This window comes from Macrotis lagotis, chromosome 4, assembly GCF_037893015.1.
Source record: "Macrotis lagotis isolate mMagLag1 chromosome 4, bilby.v1.9.chrom.fasta, whole genome shotgun sequence".
In the NCBI taxonomy this organism is placed as follows: Eukaryota; Metazoa; Chordata; class Mammalia; order Peramelemorphia; family Peramelidae; genus Macrotis; species Macrotis lagotis.
Genome location: NC_133661.1, coordinates 76,743,327 through 76,768,774, shown reverse-complemented (window position 1 = coordinate 76,768,774; position 25,448 = coordinate 76,743,327). Strand labels below are relative to the sequence as shown.

Below are 25,448 nucleotides of genomic sequence, written 5' to 3'. Positions count from 1 at the left end.
TAGTGTCCCAGATTTCCCACATCCCTTCCAACATTGATCATTATCCTTTCTGGTCATTGACAATCTGAGAGATGTGGGGTGGTACCTCAGAGATGCTGTAATTTGTATTTCTCTAATCAATAATGATTTAGAGCAATTTTTATTATGATTATAAATAGCTTTGATTTCCTCATCTGAGAATTGCCTTTCTCTATCCTTTAACCGTTTGTCAGTTGGGAATGACTAATTTTGTTGGTTTTTTTTTATAGATGTGACTCAGTTCTCAATAGATATTTTAAAAATGAGTCCTTTGTCAGAAACACTAGTTGTAGAAATTATTTCCCAATTTACTATATTTTTGATCTCAATTACAGTAGTTTTATTTGTACAAAAGCTTTTTAATGTAATCAGAAATTTTTGGTTTGTTTTTCATAATGGTTTCTGTCTCTTCTTTAGTCATAAACTGCTTTCCTTTCCATAGATCTGACAGGTGGTAAACTTTCCCTAATTTGCTTATAATGTCACCTTTTATGTCTAAATCCAGCACCCATTTTTGACCTTATCTTGGTATAGGGTGTGAGATGTTGGTCTAATCCTAGTTTCTGCCATACTATCTTCCAGTTTTCCCAGCAGTTTTTATCTAAGAGTGAGTCTAGAAGCTGGAGTCTTTGGTAGATTACTATAATCATTTCCTAATGTTTCTTTTGTACCTAATCTATTCCACTGATCCACTACTCTATTGCTTAGCCAGCATCAGGCAGTTTTAATAACTGATGCTTTATAATATATTTTTACATCTGGTATAGCTCAGCTGCCTTCTTTTGCATTTTTCCCAATAAATCCCTTGATATTCTTGCCTTTTTGTTCTTCCATATGAATTTAGTTACTATTTTTCCTAACTTGCTAAAGTAATTTTTTTTGGAAGTTTGATTGGTACAATACTAAATAGTTTAATTTAGGTTGAATTGTCATTTTTATTATATTAGCCTATAGAGGGCCAGCTCCCGGGAGTGATTTACACATATCTTTGGTGACCTTTTCCATCAAAGATATGCACGTATTATTGCTATTTATATGGATTTGTTGGCTCTCTAGTGAACCCTGAGCCGGGATAATCTGTGGCTCCAGAGGTGGTTGTAAAAGGCTTTTCTGATAAGGAAGTGTGCAGATTTCTAAGAACAAATATTGTAAATTTACCCAGGAAATTGTGAAACTGGGTCTCCTTTAACTGGTCATTCCTGAGATAAGTTTTTGTTATAAAACGTCTGATTTTCCAAAAATAAATTTAGTAGATTCTTGCATCCCAATGTTGCATGTGTATGTCTCTACTCTACCTAACTCTCTTAAGTTAATGTCCAGACCCACACCAGAGCTATTGTGGGCGGTATTAGCTTGGCCTATCCATGAGCTGTTGATATTTGTCCAGTTATTTAGATCTGATTTTATTTGTGTGGAAAGCGTTTTATAAGTTTTCATAGAGTTTCTGAGTCTATCTTAGCAGGTAGACTCCCATATATTTTATGTTGTCTGAAATCATTTTAAATGGGATTTCCCTATCTCTTGCTGCTGTATCTTGTTAGTAATATATAGAAATGTTGAGGATTTACATGGTTTGCTTTATATCCTATGACTTTGCTAAAGTTACTCAATATAGTCAATTATGCTGATAGTTTTCCTAATATTGTACCAACCCTGCATTCCTGGAATAAATCCTACTTGGGTCATAGTATATTATCTTGCTGTAATTACTTTGCTAATATGTTATTTAAAAGTTTTGCATCCATATTCATTAGGGAAATTTGTCTTAATTTTCTTTCTCTGTTTTGACTTTTAGGAATTAGGTAGAGTTCTGTCTTCACTTATTTTTTTCGAATAGTTTATATAGAATTGGAACCAATTGTTATTTGAATGTTTGATAGAATTCACTTGTGAATCCATCTGGCCCTAGAGAGGTTTTCTTAGGTAGTGCATTGATGGCTTGTTGAATTTATTTTCCTGAGATATGATTATTTAGTTATTTGATTTCCTCTTTTTTTTAACTTGGGCAATTTATGTGTTTGTAAATATTCATCCATTTCACTTAGATTATCAAATTTATTGGCATATAGTTGGGCATAATAGTTCCTGTTTTATTACTTTCATTTCCTTCTCATTAGTGGTAAATTTACCTTTTTCAATTTTGATGCTAGTAATTTGGTTTTCCTCTCTTTTTAAAAAAATCAGATTAACTATTTTATTGTTTTTTTCATAAAACCAACTCTTGGTTTTATTTATTAGTTCAGTAGTTTTCTTGCTTTTGATTTTATAATGTGTCCTTTAATTTTCAGAATTTCTTATTTGTTATTTAATTGGGGATTTTAAATTTGTTCTTTCTCTAATTTTTTTAGTTGCTTTCCTCTTTCTCTAGTTCATTCATATAAGCATTTAGAGATATAATAGATCCCCTAATAACTGACTGTATCCCATAATTTTTGGTATGTTGTCTCATTATTGTCATTGTTGTGGATGAAATCATTAATTTTTTTATAATTTCTTGTTTGATCCACTCATTCTTTTTTTTTTTTTAAAGTTTTTGCAAGGCTAATGGGGTTAAGTGGCTTGCCCAAGGCCACACAGCTAGGTAATTATTAAGTGTTTGAGGCTAGATTTGAACTCAGGTACTACTGACTTCAGGGCTGGTGCTCTATCCACTGCACCACCTAGCCGCCCCTGATCCACTCATTCTTTAAAATGAAGTTATTTAATTTTCAATTAGTTTTAGGTCTATTTTACCATGGCCTTTTATTGCACGTGATTTTTATTTGTGTTATAGAAAAGGATGTATTCAGTATTTCTGCCTTCCTGCATTTGATTATGAGGGTTTTATGCCCTAGTATGGGGTTAGTTTTTGTGTAGTTGCCATGTATTGCAGGAAAAAAGGTGTATTTCTTTCTATTTCTGTTCCTTTTTCTCTAAAGTCTTAAGTTTTTCAACATTCTATTTACCTGCTTAACTTCCTTCTTGTTTATTTTATGGTTAGATTTATCTAATTCTGTGAGAGGGAGGTCGAGGTCTCCCCCAGTAGAGTTTTGCCATTTTTGTCTTCCTGTAACTCATTTGGCTTCTCCTCTAAGAATATGGTACCACTTGGCGCAAATATATTTAGTATTAAAAATTGTGTCATTGTCTATGGTACCTTTAAGAGGATATAGTTTCCTTCCCTATCTCTCTTTTTTCTTTTGGGGGTTTTTTTTTTTTTAGGTTTTTTTCTTTTTGCAAGGCAAATGGGGCAAAGTGGATTGCCTAAGGCCACACAGCTAGGTAATTATTAAGTGTCTGAGACTGGATTTGAACCCAGGTACTCCTGACTCCAGGGCCGGTGCTTTATCCACTGTACCACCTAGCTGCCCCTCCCTATCTCTCTTAATGAGATCTATTTTAGCAGCTGCTTTGTCTGAGATAAGGATTGCTCTCCCTGCCTTTTTCAGTTCAGTTGAAGCTTAATATATTTTGCTTCCCCCTTTTACCTTTACCCTGCTTCAAATGCTTTTCTTGAAAGCAGCATATTATAGACTCTGGTTTTTAATCCACTCTGTTTTCAGTGTCTGAATGGGAGAGTTCATCCCATTCACATTCAGAGTTATGATTACCAATTCTTTATTACCTTCCATGCTATCTTCCCTCTATTTGTATTTTTCCCCATTTTTTTTTACCTTATTCCTATTCCCCAGTATTTTGCTTTTGAATACTACCTCCTTCAGTGTATTTGCCCCTTCTATCCAACCCTCCCCCTTCTTTCCCCTTTCTCTTTGCCCCTTCCTTCCCTTCCTTATGTTAATTCCTCCCCCCCAATCTCCTTACTGCCCCCCCCTTAAGGAGATACTATTTTTCTTTTTTTGCAAGGCAGATGGTGTTAAGTGACTTGCCCAAGGCCACACAACTAGGTAAATCATTAAGTGTCTGAGATCAGATTTGAACTCAGGTCCTCCAGATTCTGGGCTGGTGCTCTATCCACTGTGCCACCTAGCTGTCCTGGAGATACTATTTTTAAAATCTTTCCATCAGAGTCACAGACAAGTCATGAGTGTCCGTTACTTCTGCCTAAGTATAATCCCTTTAATGGAGTTACAATTCTCAAAGAATTATTTATGAGAGAGCCAGTTTCATCTTATTGAAGTTTTTTCTTATTCTTTTCCCTGTTTACCTTTTTCATGTATCTCTCCAGTCTCTTTTTGAAGACCAAATTTTCTGTTTAACTCTGGTCTTTTCATCAGGAAAAGTTGAAACTCTCCCGTTTAATTAGATGTCTATCTTTTTCCCATGGGAGAAAAGGGTCAGTTCTGCAGAATAGTGAATTCTTGGCTGCATTCCAAGCTCCCTTGCTCTTCAGAATATCTCATTCCAGGTCCTTTGATACCTTAATGTTGATGCAGCCAGGTCCTGTGTAATCCTGATTGTTGCTCTTTGGTATCTAAATTGTTTCTTTCTGGCCGCTTGTAGGATTTTCTCTTTGATCTAATAGTTCTGGAGTTTGGCCACAATATTCCTTGGTGTTTTCATTTTGGGATCTCTTTCAGGAGGGGATCGATGTATTCTTTCAATGACTATTTTGCTCTCTGGTTCAGATATCAGTGCAGTTCTCTTTCACTATATTCTGAAGTATGGAGTCCAGGCTTTTTTTTTTTTTCCTTCTAAGCTTTCAGGAAGTTCTTTGATTCTTAAATTGTCTCTCCTGGATCTGTTTTCCAAGTCAGTTGTTTTGCTGATTAAGTATTTTACATTTTCTTCTATTTTTCATTGTTTTATTTTATTTAACAGATTCTTGGTATCTCATGAAGTAATTAGTTTCCAGATTCCAATCTTTTTCTTAGAGAAGGCTTTTTTTCATTTACCTTTTGCAGCTCTTTTTCCAATTCGTAAATTCTAATTTTTTTTCAAAAGATGTTTTCTTCTTGTAAGATGTTAATTTTTCTCTTGCATTTCTTTTCCCAGTTTTTTCATTTGATTTTTAAACTCCCTTCTGATCTCTTCATATTCTCCTCTGAATTCATATTCTCCTCTGAAGCTACAATCCTCTCTGAGTTGATGTTATCTTCAAGGTAGCATTTAATGGATCCTGATTTATGCTGGCCTTTCTTCATTTTGGGCCCTTTCCCCTAGGGTCTTTTGTTGGGGGAGGGGCTGGTTCACAGACCTTCTGAATTGAGATCCCTAAAGGCCTTGCCTACTCTAGAGGTTTCCTCAGTGGGTTGGCTTATAGGAGATGCCAGAAACATTCTCTTGGTTGTCTGTGATGTTGATCCGTGGCCCACTCCCTGGACCTGAGGGGTTGGGAGCCGGTGGTCAGTCTCAGGGCTATCTGGAAATATCTGGGCCAGGCCTTCAGGCTTGAAAACTAATTAACCTAATTAGCAATCAGCCCTGGGGGAGATCTGCCCCCAGATCTGAGCCTTGTGGCAAGGTACAAACTCCTGGGGGCTGTTACTGTGTTTATTCTGGAGAAAGTCAGGCCCTCCCACAGAAGGGGGGCAGGGGTTGTACTCAGCTGGAAACTTGGGGCCTGCAGCCCAGCCCAGGTCTTCCAGACAAGTTGAGCTGAACCAGATAGATGTCTATCAGCCCCACTGGAGCTATCCCACCCTCTAGGAGCACAGCAAATGCCCCCAGGTTATTCTCATGTCAGTACTCTGGCCTCACCCTGCTGCCCCTGCCCTGGGTCTCTGCTCTCTGGCCCCTAATCCCACACTCCCATGACAGACAGGTTTTGTTGTTCCCATCTTCAGGACACTTCTCACATATATCTCCTTCTTCTCTCTCGAATTACACAGCTGCCACTCTTGTGCAGGCCCTTATCAGCAAATGTATAGTAAGCCCTTTCGTATGAGCTAGCACCGAGGCTATAAAAACGAAAATGAAAAAACCCCATACCTCAAGGAGCTTGCATTCTAAGAGGCTCAGGAACGTGTGTGTGCATGCATACAGTATACATGCAATATAGAGACAGTGATCTTAGAAAAGATGCCTGCTTTTGAGAGAGGGAGGTAAGCAGAGTGCTTGCAGAGGAGGGAAGATATCAAAAGACTAGGAAGGTAGGAAGGAGCCAAGTTATCAAGGGCTCCAAATGCCAAGCAGGATTTGATGTTTGATGTTGGACATCACAGAATATGGCATGGGGTGTGTGTGTGTGTGTGTGTGTGTGTGTGTGTGTGTGTGTTACATAGTCAGGCCTGGGTTTTAGGAAAATCTGTTTGAAAGCTGAGTGGAGGGTGGACTAGAATGGAGAGAGACTTGAAGAGCTCACTCAGAAACCTGTTGGAAAATAGTTCAGACATGAGGTGGGCCAAGGTGTTGGCCATGTCAACAAGAGAGAAGGGGGCCGGCCTGTGATGTTTTGAAGATAGAATCAGCAGGACTTGGCAACAAATTGGATATATATATATATATATATATATATATATATATATATATATATATATATATATGAAAGAAAAAGAATGAGGGATAACACTGAGGTTCTGAGCCTGGATGACTGAGAAGATGGTGGGGGTACCTATATTATCCCATAGAGTCATTGAATTCTGTTTAGTCCATTTTAATTTTCAATGACTTGGATAAGGTTTTGCATCTCTTGTACTACTAAGCTGTTAATTTTCCTTCTAAGTCTTTACTCTAACACTTCAATTTCTATATCATTTTTTCCTCTCATATACTCATTTAACTTACAGATTGATTTTTAACTTTTACCTCATTTCTTCTAGGAATTCCAGCTGATCTTGTGTCAAAGTTGTGTTTTTCTTTAAGACTTTGCTTTTAGATATTGTAAACATATTCTTTTCTTTTTAGATATCTCTGATTCCATAATAGTTCTTTAACATTGTTTGAGTTTGAGTTTCAGTTTGATGATGATAATGATGATGATGTTTGCCCTTCATTCTCTCTTTTTTTTTTTAGACTTTTTCAAGGCAGTGGGGTTAAGTGGCTTGCCCAAGGCCACACGGCTAGTTAATAATTAAGCGTCTGAAGTTGTATTTGAACCCAGGAACTCCTGACTCCAAGGCCAGTGCTCTATTCACTGTACCACCTAGCCGCCCCTGCCCTTCATTCTTGAAGAAAACCATGACATCAGGGAGGTGATGTCATGACAAGCATGTGATTTGGATTTTTGAGTGAAGGAGTACTGTACTAATACACCAGCCTCACTTTCTCCTCCAGTAATCTGTATCCATTGACCAGATAAGAATCAGGACAACTGGAGTTGATCCTGAATGTGAGCCAATCAGGGTAAAGTGACATGCCCAAGATCAAAGTGTCAAGTGACTAGATTCGAACTCCTATCATCTTAACTCCAAGGCCAGGACTCTATCCACTTTGCCACCTCTCTCAAAAATTTTGCTTGGTTACTCATTCTTCCAGATTTACTTCCTGAATTTGGAATTTTTTGTTAGAGCTAGGCTTTGCATACTTCTGGAAGGAGTTTTAGGGCCTTGTTTGTTTTTGCTTTGTTTTCTCTTATATTCTGTTACAAATTTTTCCAGGTATTGAGCATTATATTCTTCAAGGATCTTGGCAATGACTCTGACCAGGGAACTGCAAATTTCCAATTTCCCTTAAATTTGGAGAGATATCTGTTTGAGGCTTTCAGGCTCCCAGCCCAAACTTGAATCTGAGTGACACCAAATAAAGGTTTTTCCTTGGTTGGAACTTCAGGACAGACATCATCTGCGCCTAGACCCTATCAGTGAACTGGAAGGCTCCCTAAGTTCAGAGGGACAGAACTTGAGGCTTTTCCTTGGTTTGAGCTCTCTGCTTTTGTGCCTCAGCTGCAATTTAGCTTTGGGCTAAATTGGAGATCCTAAACTAGCATCTTCAGGAAGTTGGTTTCTCTCTACCCCCTTCCAGGTATGCCATCCCAGGCCTTAGTCTGGGCAAGCCTGGCAAGCCATGGTGAATCTGTGACTTTATTGTCTTTCCCTGTTGACCTTTCCCCTCAGACCAAGTCCTTGGGCTGCAAGGCTCTTCCTTCCTGACAGGGCCTATTCTTCAGTGCCCATGCTGACCTTTGTTGAAAAAAAGGATGCACTGTGGCTTCTCTTTGGATTTCTCAAACACTTCTCAATCTGGTGGTCTTCCTCAACTTTTCTTGTAATATTTGGGCAGAGAGCTAGGTGTACTGCTTTCTCCTAAGTCTATCATTTTTGCTGGTGTTCCACCCTATCCAGTTCTGAGCAACCCTCAGAAGAAAGTAACAGTTGTCTGCATTGGGATGAAAGGAAAAGTTAGAGTTTTTTTTTCTTTTGGAATAAAATGTGAACTTTGCTGTCAAAGTTCTTTACCCTCATATTGAGATCATACCCTCATTTTCTGTCTTTGTTTCCTACCTTACACTGTATTAATCTCATGTATGACATTTTAGTGAAAATACTTTCTTTTGATCTCTTGTAACCTCCTGTTTCTAAACTTCGGCTCATTTTAAAGCGTTGCCCAGTTACAAGTTAGAAGAGAAGAAATAGATAGGGAACATAGGAGGGGAGCCCATTATCTCTATTTGCTTAAATTCTACTCATCGGTAATGATAGGGTAAAAGCAAGAAGTGGACTTCAGAAAGTGATAATTTTACCACTGCCTATATATTCAGCTTCTCCCATTTCCTGCTTTCCCTCTCTAACCCACTTTAGTTCTATTATTGTTCCTTATTCAAAAGATTGATAGAGATCACAGTCCACAATATGACCCCTGCCTGCTTCTTTGGTCACTGAAATCCAAGAATCTGAGTTCCTATCTCCATCTTTCAGCCTTATTTCCTATGTGCCTGTTGGCAAGTTATTTAACTTCTCTAAATCTCAGGTTCCTCATCTATTAAATGAGTTGGGAAGTCTAAATGACTTCTAAAATAACTTTCAACTCTAAGCATGATGCTATGATCCTGCCTGTACTCGCTCTCTCTCTCTCTCTCTCTCTCTCTCTCTCTATTAGATTATAGCTAAAAGCTCATTCTTAGAATGTTTTCCTAGATTAACCTCTTCTATTTTCCAACCCACTAATGTAATTGATAACCAGTTTTTTACTTCATTTCATTAATGATCATTTTTATCTTGTCCTTTTATAAGGACAAGTCTTGGATCTGTTCTGTAACATATAGCCCCTAAACACCTACAGTGTGATTTCATTTCTTGATAACTCCCACTCTTCTCCCAATTTGGATCTGTTAACAGCAATCAGTAAGGTAAATTATTGAAAAGTTGAGAGAACCATGAAAGAAAAAGTATTTTTAATGTTGTGAATAGGAAATATAGGGCAAAGGAATTTAGGAGAAAAGTAGGAAATCAGAGGTGTAGTTCATGAACCCATGTATTATTTTGAAATATGCTTTTCTTGGTTATATGATGGGTTAATTGTTTTCTCAGGATGATTTCCTCAAAACCTCACATCTTGAAGTTTTGTAAGTAAGTTATTGATCTTAAAGTAGTAAACCAGCACCCTAATCCCAACATGGGGGGGGAAATGTAACTTTTCCTTATATCTAGGATCTATTTAATATGAACTAATTTGTTTTCTTGCAGATTGCAGTGGCAACATGCAGCCTGATGTTGAGAGATGCAGACCTCGGGCCAGAAAACCAGATATGGCCCTTTATGTACCCAAAGCTCGAAGAGGTTCAGTGCTTCCCTTACCAAGTCATCAGGAAGTGAGCTGTAGTCATCTGAATGCTGTAGTGAAGCACACGCCAGAAGAGAGCCATCTGATGTCAAAGAATGATGTCTTCAGAGTCAGTTCTGAACTTCAAAGACCTATTAGTAATCCTATCAGACAAGAGCACAAGGCCAGGGATGGAAAGAGACCTAATTCAAAATCAAAAAAAGGCACATACTTGAAAGAAAGAAACAGAGGAAAATTCCATACTCAAAAGGGAACTCCAGAGTTCAAAGAATTGTTCAGCAAAAATCAACAAAAGATCCCAAATCCTAGTAGTTTTTCCAAAGTACCTTCACAAATACATTTTAAACCAAAGAAAGAAGAGAATGCCATGGATTCCCAAACTAGCAATATGAAAATACCACAAAGATTACTTATATCACAATCTAGTGTAGAAACCTCTGAGACTCAGGCATCCAGTAAACCATTCCAAAGTATGAAATTATGTCATTTCAGAAAGGGAGAACCAAGTGGGATGAGTTATGCAGAAGACGACTTGAAAAACAGTGTTAGTATTGATTGTAAGGTAGTAGAGATGGGTTTCAGTTCTCAGTTTTCAGATGAGCTAGTAGGTGGTTGTTCTTTTTTGAATCCTAACCATGTGTTGGTACCTGAACAGCTAAACCCACCTTCTGCAATTGTACAAGACCTTATCCATACAGCAGGTAATATACCAAAGCCCAACACTGAAGCCATAAAGAACATAGCCATTCAAGGGAGCCCAGAGGGTGTCACCAATCAAGCCTGCACAGACAACGAACCTAAGAATGTCAGTGACCTCAGTGATGCAGTGTTCCTCAGCGGTCCAGCTGACATCTTGGATCAGCCATGTGTGGGAAGCCCTGGGGATGGGGAACCTCCCTCTGACCACATGCACATAGTCAATATGTCAGAGAATGCCAAAGATATTGTGGCTCCCATATGCAGAAGTGGAGAGTCTGAGAAGAATGGTGGTGACCTTGCTGATGAGGCACATATAAGCTATGAACCTGATCATTTAAGGGACTCTTTTGATGAAACCTCTACAGGTAGTGAGCTGGATGGTGACAGTGACCTCCCTAGCCAGGCATGTATGAGCACTGCAGACGGAATTTCTGATGAGACATGTGTGGGCAGTACCTCACCAGCTGTGGGTGGAATCACTGAACAGACTTGTAGCAGCATAAACAGTTTTCTCGACTGTATGGGAATAAGTTCTTACATAACCCCTCTTCTAGTAACTAACAGCTTAGAGTGTGGGAATGAAAACTCAAGTAGCCTGACAGTTTGTCCAGATGGTTACCCTGAAGAGATTTCATGCAGTTATCAAGAGCCAATGGGAGGACTCACAAAAGGCTCGTCAGATTGTGCCTCTTTATTACCTATAATGAAGGAAGCAGCCAGCAATCATGGTTCCTGTTTAGACTCTGAACTCTGTATAGTAAATAGAGTAGAAATGCTTTCCAACAAGACCTTGAGCAGTGATCTGGATTGGGCAGATGACATTACAGAGTCTTTGAACAATCTTCAAACTGGTGAAGAGTTCAAAACAGGTGAGGAAGATGTCTCTGGGAAAACAGACTCTACCCCATCTTCAGACAGACAATTGGAATTGAAAGCTTCTCATCCTTCCTCCAGTGATGAAACTGCTCCTACAGAGGAGAGCTGGGATTCTATGTTTAATGATGATGGAGATTGTTTAGATCCACGCCTTCTAGAAGAGGTATGTTTAAATGAAATGGATGAAACTGAGTATGTCTGTGGGTCTGAGACTACTCAGACCAAGCATGGTGTACATCCATGCTAACACAAAGTGATACTTAGGGACTTAAAATGGCCAAGATTCAAAAAAATCTGTCCACTAGGTCTTTTAAATAAAACCCCTAGAATATAGCTTTGATTCATTTAGCCATCATTGCCTGAGGGACTTGATTGAGAATATTAGAGAATCAGGCACTCAGTGGTGAACAGTGGCTGCCTATTTGTAAGAGACAGAAGAACTATATTGGAGACGAGGTCTATAGGAACAAATGAATATCAGGTTGCCCCTATATGGGATCATGAGTGTTCAGAGGCCATATCCTCACTCAACACATCCCCATCTGTTGTGTTAATTGGTTCTACAGAAAAATGACACTGGGTGAAACACTATGGAGTTATAGAATGTAGAACTGTAAAGGACCTTAGAGGTTCTCTGGTCCTGGTTCCTCATTATACCAATGAGGAAACAGACCTGAGAAGTTGACTTTCTCAGGAACAAACTGGTATTAGCAGTAGAGTGTGGATTTAAAACTGGGTCCTGGGATTCTACATCCTTTTGGATAGTTAGCCCCATAGGAAATGTTATCAATGGGAAATACTTTGGAGGGCAGGAAGAATTCAGACTATGAAAGTTAAAATAAGTATTTATAGATACTTCAGAGTATATAATCTTTATCCTGGAATGTGCAAGTTAGCACAATTAAAATGAAAAACTGGGGCAGCTAGGTGGCACAGTGGATAGAGCACCAGCCCTAGAGTCCGGAGGACCTGAGTTCAGATCCAACCTCAGACACTTAATCATTACCTTGCTATGTGTCTTTGGGTAAGTCATTTAACCCCACTGCCTTAAATAAATAAAGATAATAATAAAGTGTAAAACTTTAGGAAATTCATAAGAACACTTCCATTGTGATCACAGTAAACAGACTCATCTTTGGGAAGTTTATGCTGTTGAATCTAAAGTACCATCCTGTATTATTGCTGACTATACAGTTTATATTCTGAATGATCAGTGAAGTATATTATAGCCATTACCAAGGTAGCACTTCAAATGCCTGCTATGATGATGTTCCTGCAAAGTACATTGACTGAGTGATGTTCTGGGGGGTGATCAAAAAAGATCCCAGAATTGATGCATGTACATTGTATCTAGAAACCATACATAAGGTGCTTTCTGTTGGGGGCAGTGTTTTAAACTTAACTTTGAAGAATATAGAGGAAGATTAGGTGACTGGGGAGAGGCTGTTTTTAGGAGGAAGCTTCAAATTTTGGGTGTTCTGTAAACAGGGCAATCAAATCACTTGGTTCCCTTCTTAGCTAAAGTAGCAATTCCTTTCAACTCAAAGACATTTACTAAGTGCCCATTCTGTGCAGGGAACTGTACTAAGAACTGAGAAAGAATGGTTGGATAGGATGTAGACTTCTGGCCCAGGAGGGGCTTATGTTACCACCCACCACAACTAAGGAATAAAAAATAATACATCATGAGGGCATGAACAAAATACAGCCCGAGATCCAAAGCCAGGAAAAGTCCTTTCTATCTGTGGTTTGGGAAAGAATCCAATATTCTTGAGCATTCAGATTTTTAAGAATGGGTAGTAATTCAGTAATTCAGTAGGCAGAAGCGGGGGGGGGGGGGGGGAGGTATAGTATTCCAGGAATAGACAACAGCACACCTTAATAAAGGTATGGAGGACAGCACAATAGTCTAGTGTTACGTAGAGTATTGTAAAGAGTTTATCAAAATAGTATGATGCTGGCTTTTGGAGGATCTAAAATGCAAGGCTGAGGAATTTAAATTCAACTTGGTAGGAAACAACTGGAGAGTTTTTGGTCAGATTCCTCCTGACCAGGTTTCTATAGAAGGAAGATTATTCTGGAAGCAGTGTGAAAAGTGGATTGGCAAGGAGAGAGTGGTGGGTAGACTTATTAAGGCTAGTATAATATTACATGAGAATGAGAATTGGGTGTATGCTAGGGTTGTGATAGTGAAAAAGGAAAAGATGGATGAATCTCCCCCACCCCACCAGCTATAATTGCGTAATGTGTGGACTTTATGAGGTGCTTAGAACAGGATATCACCTCTTCTGACTGGTTTGGAACTACTTGATGTAGGAGATAGCATTTTTAAACTTAGAATGAAAATAGAGATTATGGAAGTCAAATTAACAAAAACTAACTGGATATGAGAGTCTGGGGAACCATGTAAGTTGTGGTACTGCTGATAAAAGTCAAGTCAGAAAAAGAGAGCAGATTTTGAGAGGTAGATAATAAGTTCAGTTTAGGATATATGGAGTTTTAAGATGCTGATGGAATTTCCAGGTAGAGAGGAAGAACTCTTATTAACAGCTAGAGAGATACATTTGGGACTCAGGGTAGAAGTCAGTGATAGAGATTTGGGAGTCATCCATATGTTCATGATTGTTGAAGCCATAGAGTTGCCAATAGAGAAAAGAGGCTAAGAAAAAATATGAACAATACTTATCAGGAAGAAGAAGTACCAGAAAAGACCAGAGAAGGAATAATTAAACAGGTAAGAGGAGAACTACTAGTGTCCAATGTCTTCTTGGAAGACACAGAAGGGGAGAATATCCAGTGTTAAATGTTGCCCAAAGGTCGTTGATGATGGGAACTGAAAAATTTATACATCCAAATGAGTATTCTTTGCTTCATGGTAACTATCAGAAAACTATACAGTTATTCTAATAGTGGTATCATTGTTAAAAACATTTTTGGAACTCCTCTTTTAGAAAAGGTCAGAACCTTTTACATTGCCTCACTTACAGGAAATCTTCAACCTTTAAGGGTAGATTTGACTTTTGCTAACAGCTAAATGACATTCCCATGCCAAATGTGATTAAAGAGGATGATCAAGCTGGGTCACATTATTTTTTTAACTGTAATTATAAAATAATGATATACTTTTTGTGTCTGTGCATGTGCCTCAGAAACTGACTCTAAAGTACCAATAGCCTGGTAATCAATACCTATGAATCTTAAATCTCAGATCCATATTGGCCTGACCTCATGTAGGATGTGGAAACCAGGTAAGAACTGACAGCCTTGTTGCCCACTATCTTTTCCCAGGTCATAGATCCAAGGTGGATTATGGAAGGAACTAGCAGCCAAGGGTGAATGGTTTAGAGTAAGGAGCAGTCACAGGCCCTAGTTTGTGTACTGATAAGTTCAGAAACAAGCAGTGAGTTGGTGGCTTAGAACTCACTTCACCCCCTCTGTTCTCCCCAAGAACTGAGACCCCTTTCTGACCTCTAGCCTAATCTAAATACTGTAGAGGAATAATCAAGATAGGAATTCAAGACCAAAGGGGAGCCTCCAGATTTGTTATTTTGAGCCAGCAGTGCTTCCTATCTAGCTTATACTGATTGAGTCCAGAATCCTGATCCAAAGCCAGGTCAGGAACTTGTGGAACTCATCAGGGCAGGCAGTGATCAGACCATAGCCTGGATCATACAATTTTGGATCCATTGAAAATATATAGGTCAGGCAGCTAGGTGGCGTAGTGTATAAAGCACCAGCCTTGGAGTCAGGAGTACCTGGGTTCAAATCCGGTCTCAGACACTTCATAATTACCTAGCTGTGTGGTCTTGGGCAAGCCACTTAACCCCATTTGCCTTGCAAAAACCTAAAATTTATATATATATATATATATATCCATCTTGAGCTGTCTCTTGAAAGCCTGTAATAACAACAAGCAGCATCCCTGAAAAAGGAGCAGAACCAAAACCAAATCAGATCTTCCCTGGAGAAGTCTTCAGAGCCTGGTACAAAGTCAGAAAGTGTGCTTAGAACAATGAACAAATAAAAAAGAAATCCCATCATCAAAAATCAAACAATGAACTAATAAAAAAGAAATCCTATCATCAAAAATCGTTAGGTTGTCTGTGATACTCAAGACATAAATTCAGAAAAAGAGAAACACTCCAAAATCTCTACAGCAAAATCTTAAGGAAAAATACAGTTGAATTTGTGGCCAAATTCAGCTAGAATTCCTCAAAAGAGATAAGCAATGCTTTTAAAATATTTTTATCAATGCGAGTACTAGATGAAAAATTAGAAAAGAAATGAGAACTATGAAAGAAAGATCTTAGAGATTATAATATTGGTCCTTATAGTGGTATCAATATTATCCAATTCCTTTGTAATTGATGATAAAGGAGAACCATATTTTTTCATAAAAGGTTCTCAGAATTGTGTTTAGGCTTGTCAGCAAAAAATTGCCTTTTGGTTTTCTAGGCTATTTTACTCTGCTGAAGACAAGGACACTCAATGGGAGTAGATCCCCACCCCATTGACTATTTAGTTTTGACATCACTTGAATTAAACCTATCTTTAGGTTTTCATTGAAATAAAAATGTTTTTAGTTACTTCATACTTTATATGTGCTTTCCATGGAATTTTTGATTAAAGAAACATTACTAATATTGAAATAGTCAGTGACATGAAGTGTTTACTGTGTTAGAAACTGTGCTCAATTAATGGGGGATACAAAGAAAGAAGGAAGAAATTTTTTTCTTTTCTTTCCTTTTCTGAAGAAATTTGCAGTCCAGTGGGAGAGACAACATGCAGAAATACAAGCAGTAAAAGTGCATTTTAACCTTGCTAAGCTCAAACTTTTAGGGGCCCCTGTCTGGACACAAGATAAATAGAGACTGGAAGGCACTTGCATTCATCCATTTCATCGACTTTTTGACTCACATGTTCAAAGAACATGTGTTTATTTTCATTTTTATAAGGGGCAGGCAGTGAAAAATTGAAAAGTAAAATTTTCTCGGATGATGATGTGAGTTGTAGAAATCTTTGAAAGCCAGAGAGGAGGAGGAGCAATAATGACAACAGTAATAACAGTTAACACTCATGTAGTCTATCACTTGAAGTTTAAGTTTACAAATATATTCTCTCACTCAGTACTTCCCAACAACCCTGAGACCTAGGTATGATTATTCTTACTTTTTGGATGAGGAAACTGAGATTGAAAGATGTTAAGAGAATATATTATAAATAACTACTGACAGGAAAACATCGAAGGGAAAAAAAATCATTATATTACTTACAGTCTACTAACACATCCTGTTTTGTCATGCCCTATAACACTACATCTAGTCATTCTCCATCTCTTGACCCCATAGATCTAAGGACTAGTACATTAAATCCTAACTTAGGCATTTCACAAAATATGAAAATCCACTTAACTGAGTTCTAAATTTGTAGAACTGAGGTGCAGAAATTAAGGTAAATTGTGAAATTGAGGTGCAGAAAAAAAATTCTCTGAATGATATCCCAATTAAAGGAATTAGCTAAAAACTTAGAAATTTTTCTCTTATTTCTCTTCTCATTATTCTCTTCCATAGTTTGTGGGTTTCATTCTTCATGGGCTTATTGTCACCCTATCTTTCTAACTTCCATGAGCCACCATTCTTGTTGCTGCTAAGATGCCACTTGGAAAGTGGCAGTGTGGAATGAGAGAGATGGGAAGGTTTATTGAGAGTCAAGCAATAGGGATGTTAAGGGAAGTTGTTGGAGTCTCTGGATTGGTTCTGAGCCCCAAGCAGTCCTGTAGTCTGCAGGAAAATAAGTAGCAGGAGGGAGATAGCTATAGGCATTAAGGCCTGAAATTACAGGAATTACAGCCTCTAAAATGTATCTCCCAGTTTTTTTAATGTAAAACTTTGAAAAGAGCTTAAAGGGTTATCTCCTAGAAAAACTGCCCTTCTGTTTTTCAAAAAGTTTTATTGACATGTTTTTACATAACAAACATTTCCAGATAGTCTTCCCCCCAATCTATGATAGCTTTCTTGTAAAGCAACAATCTATGATAGCTTTCTTGTAAAGCAAAATAAACAAAGTAAAACAATTCAGCAAAACTAACCATACAGTGATTCCACTGAAGGTGCATGCAGCATTTCATATCTGTAGTACTTCTCCATCTCTATTCTTAAAATGAACAGAAAGATAGTTTTCTTTTCATTCCATTATAAAAACAAAAGAAAAACTAATTCCTTGGAACAAATATATATGTGGTCAAGCAAAACAGATTTCCTCAGTGACTATATGCAGAAATACATCTTCCTCATTTGATACTTTAAACCCATTCCCTCTTAGTCAGGGTATAGATGATTTGTCATCAGGATTCTAGAATCATGAATGACCATTGTATTGATCATAGTTCTTAAACTTTTTAAAGTTGTTTTCTGTGCAGTGTTGTTGTTATTCTCCAGTGTCTACTCAGTTTATTCTTCATCAGTTTATAAAAGTTTTCAAGATTGTTCTTGGTTATAATATGGATGTTATAGTACATATTGTTCTTCTAATTCTGCACATTTAACTTTGCATCAGTTCATGCAGATCTTTCCATGTCACTTTGAAAGCAATTTTTCCTCATTTCTGACAGCATAATAGTATCACATTTATATGCCAAGTCATCCAGCCATTTCTTTATTAATGAATATCCCTTTAGTTTCCAGTGTTTTGCCATGACAAGAAGAGCTTCTCTAAATATTTTGTTCATATATGACTTTTTTCTATTTCTTTGATCTTTTTTTGAATGTATCTGGGTAAAAGGGCATACTGTTAAGTGAGTTTTTGTACAAAGGTTACACCCATTCACGGTTTCTTCAATGCTTTTTTCCCTCATAGTCCTTTCAATATTTACCATAAAACTTAAGATTAAGTGGGAAACAATCAGGGGAAAAATCTTTTGCAGAAAGTTTCTCTGATTTAAGTCTATTTCCAAGATATTTAAGGAACTGATTCAAATTTGTAACAATAAGAGCGAGTTCTCAATTGGCAAATGTCTAACGATATGAACAGGCAGTTAATTCTCAAGGGAAGAAACCTTGGCTATCTATAGCCATATTTTTAAAAAAAAATTTTAAATTGCTACTAATTAGATAAATGCAAATTGAAACAATTCTGAGATTCCACCTCAAATCTATCAGATTGGCAAAGATGACCAAAAAAAAAGGAAAAATGACCCTTCCATTTGAAAGGGGATATCTAGACTTTTCTGTACATCTCATTACCAAAGTTATATAATTGTTGCAGAAATGGAATAAGAAATAATTGCTCAAACCTTTCCCTTTTTTAACTTCCTTGTGGTTGTTGGATTTTTTTTTCAGCATTCATATTAATTTCAGCCTGAATTAGACACTTTCTCTCTTTCACAAGACCATTCTGTTTACACATTTCACATTTCAAGCTTTTTTTTCAGTCCCTAGTCATGCAGAATTTTTTTTTTTTAGGTTTTTTGTAAGGCAAACGGGGTTAAGTGGCTTGCTCAAGGCCACACAGCTAGGTAATTATTAAGTGTCTGAGACTGGATTTGAACCCAGGTACTCCTGACTCCAAGGCCGGTACTTTATCCACTATGCCACCTAGCCGCACCCCCCCCCCCCCCAGATTTTTTTTAATCTGTCCATATTAACATATCTCTAATTAATTTTTGTTGTAAAATTGTCTTTAACATTTTTATTGATTGCCTTAGTGGGGATTTATAGACTTTGACCTAACAGCCATGCTATAGTTTGATGCAGTCACTTGGGGCATCAGGAAAGTAGTCTGGTTGAATTATATACTCTGTTTAAGGCACCTAGGCCAATATAAGAGGATGATGATTAAATATCCATGTGATCCATAGGAAAAGAACATTAGGTAGATTTGTTAGTTTAACATTAACAAATTGTTCTCTTGTTTTTATGAAGTGACCTCTACAAAATAAAAATATTCCTCCAAAGCTTCCATGACATTCCCTGCCTAATATTTTCTTCTGAATCAGAGAAGTCTTTTTACCCAGCATATTTGCTTCCATTTTAAATGAAGAAATTAAACAGTATTTATTACTAAATTGGCATAGTGGGAAGAGCATTGTAATAGGAATCAAGATGTGTTTTATAGTCTTGGATTTGTCATCAACTAGCAAAGTGACTTTGAACAAATTAGCTTGTCTGTGCTTCAGTTTCTTCATAAGTAATGTGGCCTGGGCTTATCTCTTATACTCATTTCAACATTGATATTCAGTGTTTCTAAGAATTGTAGATTACCGTCATAAAAGCCTCTTTTTCTAGCATTCCTAATTGAAGTTTTATATTTCTGGTTGGTTTACTATGGAAGACCAGGATTGAGCATATTTGTTTGGTAGTTGAGGGGGTTGAAGTTTAACAGGAGAAGGAAATTAACAGAAAGTTTATTTATTGAAGAAACAATTGATTCAGTTGAACATAGCTTTTTGATGGTATGTTGGTCATCCTGCATGCTTCTGGTCGGTCTCTCTCTCTCTCTCTCTCTCTCTCTCTCTCTCTCTCTCTCTCTCTATATATATATATATATATATATATATATATATATATATATATATCCCAAGTCTCAAGATCAGTTGATATTTCTCATTGTAGATATGCCACATCATGCTTGTCAACCCAAATTTTCTACCCAAGCAGTGACCATTGATTTTATTAAATGTGGAAGAATAGAGTTCAGGGTTGATTTCCTACATGAGGAAATTGAGGTTGATGATAGAAGGCTGAAATGCAGATTTTAATAGAATTTATTCTTTGACAGACTAGAAAAGAGGTATGATGATAAAGTCAGATTTAAGCAAAAAAGAACCAAAATATTTCTACCAATTTGAGGATTCCTTAGAATTACCAAAAACCTTGCACCTCTATATCCTTAATATAAATTTCTTTTGTCACAAATAGAAATAAAAGGTAAGTGGTATTGGGGTTTGACAAAGTATATCTGTATACAATACTGGAAATATAGCAAAGGTCTTTGTAAAATTATAGGATCATTGAATTAATAATGTTATATGACATCCAAAAAAAAGCTAATGCACATTTATTCTGTATTAGGATAGGCAGAACCAGGGAGATAACAATGTCAATGTATTCTGACCTAGTTAGCCCACATTTGAAGTTTTGTGATCTGTTCTGGGTACCACATTTTATTTTGCTTTGTTTTTTTTCTTTTCTTTTTGAACATTTTCTTAAAAAATTTTTTTAAATTCCAAATTCTCTCCCTTCTGCCCATCCCCCAACTATTGAGAAGGCAAGCAATATAATATTAGATATACACATGAAGTCAGACAAGACATATTTCCATATTTGCCATGTTTTTAAAAAATACAATAAAAAAGCAAGAAACATAAAAAAAGTAAAATAATCTGCTTCAGTTCACACTCATTGTTGATAAACCTTTCTGTACTTAGTCCTCAAAAAACAGGCACAGTCTAGCTACAGATCTGTATGAGAAATCTTTCTGGTGAGGTACAACCTACCAGAGATCATACTTACTCTATAGTCTTCAAGAACTCAGGGATGCTGTCATCCCACAATGAGTTGTTAGAAAAGGACTTTGTGGGTAAAACAGATATGTGCTTAACAGCTATAAACACATTTTATGTTTTTAAAGGAGAATTTATTTAAAAGGCCTTCATATATGTTAATGGAGAAAGCCCTGATCTATACTCAGAATTCATTAGATTTCTCTAGAGAATGGATAGCATTTTTCATTATGAATCCTGTAGAATTGTTGTGCATCATTGTATTGATCAGAGTAGCTATGTCTTTCATGTTTGCATATCATTACAATAATGCTAATATTGTATACAGTGTTTTCTGTATCAACCATACTTGTGAAATCATGCAAAACATATTTCCATATTAGCCCTGTTGCAAAAAAAAGAAAGAAAATTATACTTCAATTTGCACTGAGTCCCTTATGATTTCTCTTTCATGTTACCTTTTTATGTTTTATGTTTGAATGTCATGTTTTTTTTTTTTATTCAACCTTGGTCTTTTCATCAGGAGTGCTTGGAAATCCTCTATTTCATGAATTAGTTATTTTTTCCTCCTAAAGGATTATACTCCGTTTTTGCTGGATGAATTTCTCTTGAATGTAATCCTAGCTCCTTTGCTTTCTGGGATATCATATTACAAGCCTCCCACTCTTTTAATGTGGAAGTTGCTAAATCTTATGTGATCCTCGTTGTGAATCCATAATATTTGAATAGTTTCTTTCTGGTTTCTTGCAATATTTTCCCGACCCAGAAGCTCAGGAATTTAGCTATAACATTCCTGGGAGTTCTCATTTTGGAATCTCTTTCAGGAGATTGGATGATCAATGGATTCTTTCAATTTCTATTTTACCATCTAATTCTAAGATGGGGGCAGTTTTCCTTTATAATTTCTTGAAATAGGATATCTATGTCTAGGTTCTTTCTTTGATCATGGTATTCAGATAGTTCAGTAATTCTAAAATTCAAGTGCTTGTCATGGCACCCACCTCCCTGATGTCATGGTCTTCAAGAATGAAGAACAAACATTATCATCATTAATTCTAAAATAATCTCCAGCTCTTTTTCAAGTCATTTGTTTTTTCAATGAGATATTTCACAATTTCTTCTTATTTTTTTCATTTTTTGATTTTGTTTGATTGTTTCTTGATATCTCATGGAGTTATTCACTTAACACTTGTCCAGTTCTAATTTTTAAGGAAATATTTTCTTCAGTGAGCCTTTATACCTCTTTATCTTTTCATAATTTTCTTGCATCACTTTAATTTCTTTTTTCATTTTTTTTTCTTTTATCACTTTCTTTAACTTTTCCAGAATTCTTGTTGGACTCGTGTCCAATTTGAAGGGGGGGGTTTTTCCCTTTGAGAATTTGCTTATAGCTTGTTTTTCTGAGTTTGTGTCTTTTTTTTCTGATGTCATAATAGCTTTTCATAGTCTTTGTTGTTTCCTCATTTTTCAAGCCTATTTATTGACTTTGAACTTCATGTTAAAATGGGCTCTACTTAGCTGAGGCATTGTCCTAAGATTTCATACTTTTTTATGCTATTATCAAAGCTGATTCCAGGGTCCTGGAAGTTTTCTGTGCTTCCAAGGTGGTTATGGCATGGGGAGAAGTATGGGAGAAGTACGATCACTGTTCTCCTGATGCTCTGTCCTTACCCAGCAAGGGCCCTTTTGCTTTCCTGTAGTCCCAAGTACAAGTGTACCTTTCTGTCTTAGAACTATGACCCAGAATTGCTTATGGGCAACAGAATTACTAATAATTCCAAATCTGCACCCAGGACCATCAAAGGATTGCCTGACTGCCTTATCCTATCTGGGATTGAAAGTTCTGAAGTTTCTGCTGTCCCTGCTGTCTTGGCTATCTCCAAGACCCACTACTGGTACTCCTGCCAGTGCCCATTAGCCTGTGCCCCCCCCCCCCCCCAGTGTTACAGATCTCTTCTGTGGACCTCCTGAGTTCTCTTAAACTGGAAGAATTTCTCATTCTGACCTTTTGTTGTCTCTGCCACTCCAGAATTGATTCCGTTTGTGATGTTATTTTAAAGTTAAAGGGGAATATTGAGAGAGTTAGGATGGGTTACTGCCTCTACTCCACCATCATGGATGCCGCATTTTTGGAAGAATATTGACAAACTAGAAAGCATCTCAGGAAGGATAACCAGAATGGTGAGAGACTTTGACATTATTTAACTGGCAGAAGAGGTGTAATATAAAGAACAGTGGTAAGAGTCAGGATCAGAGCTCAGAATTCCATATCTGATGCTTCTCACCTGTATGACATCAGGCAAATCTTTTAACCTTTTTTCCTCCTTTTAACCTCAGTTACCTCCTCTATAAAATGTGTGACTCAATAACCTCCGAAGTCTTTTCCAGCCTGCTTATCTAATTTTTTTTTATTGATAGACTTACTAAAGAAATAAAGCAGAGGTATATTGTAGATTTATTTTACCTATATTTGTATCTTTTAAAATATTTTTTATTCTGGATTTAAACTCCATAAAAGAACATTCCTATACTCAAAGCAGAACCCCAAAAAGAGGATTTTATATGAAACTGAATCTCCATTTTATACAACTTGGCTTTTTTTTTAAAGTAGGTAATGAATTCTATATGATGCTCTGCCCTGCACCTCAGTGCTTCCTTTCCAATTTCCTTCACTTCATTCTTGTTCATAAGTCAAAACAACTTCTTTTACATCATAGATCATGAATTTAGATCTCAAAGCTGTTACTGTCAGTTTTAGTTTTTTTTATCATAAGAAACTTTCTTGAGTTTTTCCTTTTTTTAATTTAATGGTTTTTCCCATGATTCACCAGTTAATCAAGACAACTTGAGTTCATGGATAGAAGTCAAGGAAAAGTTGTGCCAATAATTTTTAAAAATCCAACATCTTTGTAAGATAGGTTTTCTCAAACACAGTGATAGTCAGATTCTTGATAAGAAATGAGTTTGAGGAACATAAGGGGCCTCCCAATGAAGTATACACAGTTATTTGTCCATGCACCCAGTCATTGAATTTGGAGTGCACTTTACCAGTGGCTGTGAGGGAAGCAAGATTCTCAGCCTCAGCCTTCAAGGAGGTTAGTAGAGTTGGAGAGATAAGATAGAGACAGATGTTGCTTCAGAAGTATACAATTGATTATACAATATGGAGGAGAGTAAAGACTTCTATAAGATGCAGGAGAAAAAAAAGTTTTTGATGTAATTGGTAAATATGGCAATTGGATTAATAGGAGGGTTTCCTAGTGAATTTGAGCTAAAAGAAAAATAAAGTACCTGAAGAAAAATCTAGATAGAAATAGTATTAAGACTAGACTGACAGGGCAGCGAGGTGGTGCAGTGGATAGAGCACTGGCCCTGGAGTCAGGAGTACTGAGTTCAAATCCGGTATCAGACACCTGTGTGGCCTTGGGCAAGCCACTTAACCCCATTGCCTTGCAAAAAAAAAAAAAACCTTAAAAAAAAGGACTAGACTGACTAAAAAAAGACTAGACTATTGATCTATTCCCACCTATCCTTTAGGTAGCCAAATATTTAAAAAATGATTCCTCCCTTTTTTAGCACTTCCCTGATAAGAAGGAAAAGGCAAATATGTTTCTTTTAAAAATAAATTTGATATTTGTTTTTATAACCTCTACATTTCTGTTTCTTCTCCTATCATGTGTAAGAACAGTAGCCACAAGCTAGCCTTCTCTGCATGCATCCCAGAACTGGACACAAGCAACCCCGCAGTAACATAGTTTGTGGTGTGGTGTCAGTCAATTAACATTTCTTGAAGCACCTACTCTATGCCAGGCCCTCTGACAGGCTCTGTTGCTGTTTGTTCTATGATCTTGAGCCATTTAGTTTCTCTGGGGCTTGTTTCCTTATCTCTACAATGTGGATAATACTTGTTTCCTGTCCTCTTCACAGAAATGTTTTTATGACCAAATAAGAGAGTAGCACTAAGGCATTTTACAAAGTAGGAAACTTAGGTGAATGTTAGTATGATTTGACTTGGAGGCAGTAGAAATAATCATCCAAGAATTCTATTCTCCATGTGTTTTTCTCTTCTTATAGCTCAAAGCCAAATCAAACTATTTTTTAAAGCAAATAAAAATAGCAATCCCAGCATCTCTCATTCTTGCAGCACAGCAGTAAATCATAAGAATGCAGGTGAGGTGTCCTGAGTTTGTTTTCAAGACTGGACCCTTAGGCCATAAGAATACTGAAATGAGTTATTTGGAAGGTAATTGAGCTCTGATCCTGTGACTTTGCGGGGATAATTCACGAATAAATGAAAGAGGTTTGCTTAAAAGCTTAGATTTGACTCAATGCTTTATGAACAATAGGACTAACTACTGGGGTACTCCTCAGTGTTCACTCAAAACATGCATAAGAAAAGAACCTTTTCTGACAAAGTTGATCTCTCTCCCTTCTCAGAAGTATCAGAGCATGTTGTGCCTTCCTCATGCACTTATCTACCGTGTTCTAGTTTGCATTATGGGATATTTATGTATAAGCCTTATCTCCCAACTGGATCTTCTTGAGGGAAGATCTTCTTAAGGCTCATTTAACCTCCAATTCTGTGGTTCTTGCCACAGTAGGATGCAGAGCAGGCACTTTATAGTTCAAGAAATTTTACATTGAATGAGAAGACAATGTTGACCCAAATAAATGAACTGGAAGTTACATTGTTGGATCCCCTCACACAGAAGAAGATGAGAAAACGACTGGTAGATCTCTTAACTGGTTGCTGCTGACT

The 25,448-nt window shown here is 37.0% G+C and overlaps 1 protein-coding gene across 3 annotated transcripts in view; it reads left to right on the top strand.

Annotated features, from left to right (window-relative positions):
• R3HCC1L (R3H domain and coiled-coil containing 1 like) overlaps positions 1–25,448 on the top strand; it is a 125,754-nt gene that overhangs the window by 63,806 nt on the left and 36,500 nt on the right. For all 3 annotated transcript variants that reach the window (XR_012477842.1, XM_074233188.1, XM_074233189.1), the window contains exon 3: positions 9,519–11,353. Coding sequence is in view for 2 of the 3 variants with exons in the window: in XM_074233188.1 (XP_074089289.1) it covers positions 9,533–11,353 (1,821 nt within the window). In the remaining variant the exon portion in view is untranslated. The remainder of the gene's footprint in view (positions 1–9,518; positions 11,354–25,448) is intronic.